This window comes from Kryptolebias marmoratus, linkage group LG9 (assembly GCF_001649575.2).
Source record: "Kryptolebias marmoratus isolate JLee-2015 linkage group LG9, ASM164957v2, whole genome shotgun sequence".
Taxonomy (NCBI): domain Eukaryota; kingdom Metazoa; phylum Chordata; class Actinopteri; order Cyprinodontiformes; family Rivulidae; genus Kryptolebias; species Kryptolebias marmoratus.
The window spans coordinates 8,832,754-8,840,103 of record NC_051438.1 but is presented as its reverse complement, the minus strand read 5'-3'; the positions used below and the strand labels follow the sequence as shown (position 1 = coordinate 8,840,103).

The following is a 7,350-nucleotide window of genomic DNA, read 5'->3' as shown; positions in this document are numbered from 1 at the left end:
CCACCGTCCTCCAACAACTCAGAACCTTCACAGTGGTTTCGTGCAAACGACATTTTATAAACCTGGACACCACAGTCAGGTTTACCGGGACACGGTTACTCCAGCTAAATGTTCTGACGTTCCCGCACAGGAGGTGCTACAGCGCGCAGCGATTCATGTAGGCCAGGAGTGCCAAACCCAGTGACGCAAGGGGGCCAAAATAAAAAATTTGGTCCTAGCCGAGGGCCAATCACAATCAATATTTATTAAAAATTGCATAAATTAACCTTGGTTTTAGATGTATTATGTCAAATCATTCATATAGAAATATTAATTGCCTTTTCCCAGTTACAGATTATACAGAATTTAGAGCAAACAGACTTTAATGAACACAGACAAATAGATCAAACTTCAAAAAGCACGTCATTAGCTGTCATTTCTTACGCCTCACACAGCTTTTAAATGAATTTTTTAACATTAAAACAGTTTTTTTTTAAAAAGCCATCAACAAAAACCTGATCATACAGAAATTAAAACTATTTATTGTTGGCTTCTAAGTCACTGTCAAGAGAAAACTTCACTAATTAGGCTCAGTTTTTTTAAGCAAAATAAGAATCAGAGACTTGATCTGAACCAGACTTAAGGGCCGGATGAAATGTTACAGAGGGCCGGATCTGGCCCGCGGGCTTTGGGTTTGTCACATGTGATGTAGGCTCTTTACACCGCCGTCCTTTTCATGTTTCATATGACACCGCTTTTTTACATCGAGCTCTGCACTTTTCTTCTGAGCACAAACAGCAGCAGCAGCTAGCTGTAGCTCTTCCAGCGGGAATAAACAACCAGAATAACCGTATCGTGGAAAACTGACAGCAGCCGAAAGGTTTAAGTATCGAACTATGATGACAGTTTGAAAATGTGACTTGTTTTTAGGACGGCAGCAATCCAACACGGCTGCGTTCAGACCAGCTTATTCCTCCAAACCGTTCAGAGGAACTATCTACAACTGGTGAGATATTAAAGCAAAATGTAAAATCGTGCCAGCTTCAGTGTTTTTGTTTTTCATTTTTTACAACACACCACACAAAGAAACATCAGGAGTCCTCAGGTAACATGCAGCCCAGCAGGTTCTTCATCATACAACCTAAAGGTCGTTTTTTTTTTTGTTGTTTTTTTAAAAAGCATAGTTCCTTTAAAACCTGTGATGAACTGAGCAGAGACGAACAAACACACGGCTTCAGTGGTCTGCACGTGTATTTGTGAGGAGGCGCTCCATGCTGGGAGCAGAACAACACTCCAGTCTTCGAGTCCAGAAATGATTAACACCGTTAGCTGCCGGTGGTTAAACAGTGATAAAATGGAGAGAAAAAAAAAAAAAGGCCACGGTCCGAGGGAGCGTGTTCAGAGTTTAGCTGCAGAGCTTTGGAGGAAAGATGAGGAGGAGGAGGAGGAGGGGGGGGGGGTCTGTTCTGCGCTGATCTCTGCAGGAAGCTGCAGAGCCAAGAAAAAGGACAAAAGGAGGTGAGATTTCTGCAACTGAACAGGACCGGGTTTGGGTCGGAGTGAGACAAGACGACCATTTTTCAGATACATGCATGAAGGAGAGCTAATAATAACAATGAGTGGCAAACATACTTAAAATAATCAGTTTAGATAAATAAATAATGATAAGCAAGAATAAATAATAATGTAATTTCCTCAGTGTAAATTATTTTCGATACGTGACGAATAAACGCTTAAAAGCATTTTGAAAGTAGTGCATCAAGAGTTCAATAACACTCCTGTTTGTGTTAAATCCTTTTTTTTTTGTTTTAAATACCCAAAATTCCCAAACAGAGCCGTAAGCTGCTGCAGCATGCGTGAACCCAGGTGTCCTGACAGAGGCACAGCCGATCCAGACTTCAGGTCTTCACTGGAAACGAAACAGAGAGAAACACATGAGCTCAGTCACACGGTGTAATGGGACATCATGGGGTGTGTGTGTGTGTGTGTGAGGCCAATCGTTTGTCATTCTGCTGTGTTCAAGTTTGACGAGATATTTCAGACACTCTGACGTGAGGTTCTGTGGATCGCTTATGAACCATTAACACGTTACCTGATGCAGACAGCTCTTTGGATGGCCTCAGATTGGAGAAACAAGAGTTTAATTCTGACTGGACTGACGAGCTAAAGGCTAGTCCTTTGAGTGTGGCCCAGACCAAAGTCTTAAAACAAGGCCAGTCTGAAAAATTTCACAGCTCTTCACGTGAAGGCTAATTTATAAACCCTTACACTGCTGTCAGTTTCACATTACATTTATTTAAATGAAATTTTATGGTTATTTACAGCTACAAACAGCAACAGCAGCAACTAGCTGTAGCACTTCCAGCAGGAATCATATTTCTGCTGCATGATGTGGGACTGATAATGATGTAAAGGTTTAAAAATAAGGTATTTAAAACTGAAGTTGCTTTAAAGCCCGTAAATCACTGGTCTGCAATTGTTGGCAACAAATTGCGAACTGCAATCGTGAAGGATTCTCTAAAATTGTCTCGAAACGTTCACGAGGGGTTCTCAGTTTCCTGGCGTGAGTCTCAGGGCCTTGACAAAAAAATCTGATTGTCACAGGCACCTGGAACGCTCATCAAACCCGTATTCGTTTGGTTTCTGTGAGTCAGAAAGGGAGAGACATGTGAGACAACTTGGGGAGGGTTGGGCGACCTGAGAAACCAAATAGTGACTGATCGGAGACCAGGAAAAGGGAAAGAAATTGCGCTCCAGTTGAGACAAAATGAAGACACTTTGTGATTACGTTATGCACAAAAGACTGCAGGAATGTCTCAGTGTATTTGCAGTTACAAATGTACGTAATCGTGTCCCAAATACCAACTCAGTGTTACTCCAGGTGAAAATTTATGGATTTTTTTCCTCAGTTTTTGGACTCAAAGTAGTCCCAGCGCAGTGAGATACAGACAGCAGCAAATCACTGGTTCTGTTCGGGTTAGCCGTTAGCTTGTCCTGCTGCTCAAAAAGCCATCTACAGCAGGTAAGATATTAATCATTCATAACGTCTCCACTCCGAAAGATCTGAACTATCCCTTTAGGGATGTCTCATTTATTCTGTACCTAATGTGTTGATAATTAGAAACTCAAACTGCAGCATGAATTCTCAAACTCTCCTGCACCTTTACTTTAATTCACGACACAAACGTTCTGTCTTTACAGGGTAGAACGTTGCAGCAAAGAAAAAACATAAAAAATAAACTCCCGTAGGGGACAATAAAGGAGATTTAATTTGATGGATTACATTCAAACGAACATAAAGTGCTGCAGCTCTGAAAATATGGAATAAATAAATCTAACCATGAACATATTTGTAAGTATTTAGCTTCTAAAACTATGTTTACACACCAACAACCTCACTAAAAAACTCACTTTTTTCTTTAACACAACATGCAGAGAAAAGAAAAGTAATAATTTTCACAATCCTCACCTGCAATACGTTTAGTACTTCTTATAATAAATGTCTTTGAAAGGTTAGATGCAAATGAGGCGTTGTCTATGACAATATGAACCAGTTTGCATCGAGTTGCAGAGAAGAAACGTGAAAACTGAACAATCACGTTCCGAATCGGACATTTTTAAGATGAGACGTCTCACTTTTTATTACTTAATACATCGGAAAATAGAGTAAATAATGTGAAAAGAAATCTAATATTTGAAAGAAGATCTTGATATTAGGCTATAAAATATACAGTAGTAAGAAAAAAAGGGTTTGAATTTAAAAAAAAATAGATTTTTTTGTTAAAAATGTCTGAGTGAATGTGAAATATCATAAAGTTTTAAATCTAAAAAATAAGAATTATGTCATTAAACACAGATTTACATGAAAGTCTGGTAGACAAAAGCATCTAGTTCACCTAAATGTGCATTTTTAATTTTCTGTGTCTTAAAAACACAAGAGGAAAAGATAAAAAAGGACTGCAGAGTTACGGACATCTTTACTGTATTTATATAAATCATCTGCTTCAGACGGAGGCATGAAATGTGAATTTATTATGACTGAACTGAGCCAGACTCTATCCACTCCCTGCTGACTCTAAGTTGACTATATTTTATCTTTTCCTCTAATTATTCACATTTAACCGGGGATCGGAGAAAAGCACAAAATGTCCGAGTCAGATTTAAACACGTGAGCTAAACGGCGCAAAGAGAGGTGGACGTATGGCAAGCTGAAAGGGTCATAATTCAGGAGCACTGACTCATTCTCTGGGGTCTAATAAACACCGTTAAACCCGTCACCAAGTGTTTAATAGAAACAGCACATCAGCACTCAGCTACCTGAGAAACCAGGTGGGATGGTTTACTTTTTATTTATTTAGTATTTGCACACAGAGAGATGTTATTTAGTTATTAATTATCTTTTATTCAGCTGAGTCTCAGTTAAACTAACTAAAAGAAATGCTCCCTTTTTGTTTTGTTTTCTTTAAGACAAAGAGCTCCACAAGGCCTGTGAGACACCGTTTACAGCTCAGGTTGGGTTAATGACAGAACAGTATGTATTTTATGTTTTTAATTTTATAATAAAGGTATCAGTTGATAAATCCCACGACCCTCTAACCCCTCACTGTTTGATGAAGAGGGGTAAAATAAACTAACATCTGGCACGTTTTTTTCTTTTATTTCCTGTAGTAAAACACCGTGAGCCTAAAACCGAAGCCCGTATCGGTGTGCGAGTTATGCGTCCCGTTACGCAGAGAAGAAATGAAGGAAATGACAACGTTTCATTCATCTTGGGGAAAAAAATTAGCAGCAAGATCTGAACTCTTCTTTGCACTCCTGCTCTGATTAAAAACTAAATGTCTCTTTTCTTTTTTCTATTTCAGAGAACTGATTGTGGGGGGAAAAAAGGACACAAATTAAGCTCTCTTCCTGTTTTTTTTTTAATCAGGGTTGATTATTAAGCCCTCGTCAGAGACATGCCTTCTCTTCTCTTTGAAACACGTATACACCTTTAAAACCCGGCCGCCCGCTGCTCATGTGTGCAGATCTAAGCCGGTATCTGGTGGCAGCTGTTCAGGCGTTAATATTACAGTGTAACCTAACGCCTCAGGCCAAACACCGAACCACACGGAGCAACACACCGACTGACTGAAGATGGAAAATACTGCAAATAGAAAACTCCCGACATGTCCCCTGTGAGGGTTTTTTATATATATCTTATTTCATTTGTCACATAATTCTCTCAACGCGATGAAAACCTTTTTACCTATTTGCCTGACAGCTCCTTCTTCATGCAGGACTTGAAGGAGATGAACTTTTCGTCCACTCGAACGCCCTGAGAACACGGGAGACAGCGAGGTTAGATCCAGCTCGGTAAGAAGTAAGAAGCTATTTGCCCCTCTAGGTGGCAGTGAAACCTCACGTCAACAGCTAATTGGCGAGGCGCGCCTCCTCTGCAGAACTTCAGTCAACGAACGAGCGGGACATGTCCCCTTCTGTCATCTTAAGGAGGACGTAAAAGACGTCCAAATTATGAAGGAGGGCAGGAGCTCAGTGAGAGTGACTTTGATACAGACGTAGATGCCGAAACACAAATCTGCTCCTGTTTCCACCTTTAAACTGGGGACGTTTCTGCCGCTCTGCAGCTGTGAGGCGGCTACTTCCTGCTGAGAGACGCTCGGCGGACTCTAGTTTCTCACCCCGTCGCCGCGGTGCAGCCGCTCCTTCATGACCCCGACGAACTCCTTGTGGCTGAGTTTGCCGTCGCGGTCCTCGTCGAAGATCTTGAAGACGATGTTGACCAAGTGGCGGCTCAGCTTGATCCCCGTGGCCACGTAGACGGCGCGCGCGAACTCCTCTGCAACGCGTTCAGTTAGAAATCCGAGACGTCAGCGTGGCGTCCCCCACCGCACTCGACCCGCAGGAGGTCAAAGCCTGCAGGGCCGCTCATGTCATGTTGCAAAGGCACGAAGGTTGTCAACAAGAAACAAACTGGCTGAACGTCAGGTTTGAACACTTTCAGGACGTAATCGAAGTGTTGGGACCGAAGCTTAAAACTTCCGAAAAGCGACACCGACAAGAATAAAGCGAAGCCCCTTTCTGAGCTATCTCGTATTTCATATTAGAATCAGTGTGTCTCGTGGGGGTGGGGGGCTGTGACGCTTCACCTTGGCCGACGGAGCGGTGGGCGAAGTTGTACATTTGCATGGCGATGGTGAAATCCTCCAGGTTGTTCAGGAACTGGAAGAAGGACCTGAACTCCTCGAAGGTGATTCCCTGAACAGAAGGAAGAGCAAGAAAAAAAAACAAGGTTCTGATTAGTGAACCTGTCGCTTCTGAGGAGCATGTGTCGAACCCTCCCCGCCCGGGAAAGGAACGGTGCTAAAATTCACACAATGCATAATCTGGCTCCTTTCATCTCTCTGAGGAATCCTTCAGCGCGCACGTGTGTGTGTGTGTGTGTGTGGGAGCTCGTCGCCATCAGATAGATGACACGCCCAAACACACAAAGTATACATCGCCGGGTTTCCCCTGTGCAGTATGGACACGCTGAGCTGTCAGCGGTGGGGTGTGTGTGTGTGTTTGTGTGTGTGAGGGGAGGATTGTAGCTTTTTGGGAAGAGGTCAGGCAGACTTTTCTAAAGCAGATTAACCTGATACTTGAATAAACAAAAACAAAAGTGATGAATCCCCAAAACATCTCAGGCTTGGCTGATGACTCAAACGCTGAGCCCATTGATGTCCACTCGACCGTCCTGCGTGCGGCTACTAGCTGCTTCTCTTACCTGCGGGGGGGGGGGAACAGACAGCACACAGCCTAACAAATGGAGTAATGACTAATCTGTGACACTTTGCTGTTTTAACAATGTGGGAACCGTAAAATATTGCTTAGCGTAATGACGAGACCCACTTGATTATCAATGGAGATCTAGCAACAGGCTACTCGAGGCGGCGGCGGCGGGTCAGCGTGCCAAGAGGAGAAACACGTTAAAGCTGAAATGAGGCCGTTTCACTCAGCAGCTAATTCAGCGAACATTATCGGGGGGGGGGAGAACAGGGAGAAATGTTCCCACCTACTCACAAATCAGGATCGTTACAAACCATTATAGATGGAGGGGAAAAAAAAACAAAAAACAAAACATGTTGGCATGTCAGGACATAAAACTTTGTGTTTGTAGAAAACTTAAGCCGACTGCAGGTTTCCTCGGGAGGTCACAAAGAAGAAGGTGAAACGTTTTAGAAATCCCCTCAGAGCGCCGTGCCTTTTTTTGGAGCCCACACAGACGGATCTTCTTCTTAAAAGATCCCATCTCTGCGGTGCGGCTTTGCTTCGCGGCGGTTCAAACACCCTGAGTCGTGCTTTTACTCATCGCTGCGAGGGACGGGGGGGGGG

At 42.9% G+C, this 7,350-nt stretch overlaps 1 protein-coding gene across 1 annotated transcript in view; it reads right to left on the bottom strand.

Moving 5' to 3' along the window:
* Nucleotides 1-1,077: 1,077 nt before the first annotated feature.
* The window catches only part of micu3b (mitochondrial calcium uptake family, member 3b), a gene marked incomplete in the record, with an annotated part of 23,002 nt that continues 16,729 nt past the window's right edge, over nucleotides 1,078-7,350 (bottom strand). The window contains 4 exon segments of the mRNA XM_025006711.2: nucleotides 1,078-1,888; nucleotides 5,225-5,293; nucleotides 5,658-5,815; nucleotides 6,126-6,234. Coding sequence (XP_024862479.1) covers nucleotides 5,225-5,293; nucleotides 5,658-5,815; nucleotides 6,126-6,234 — 336 coding nt within the window.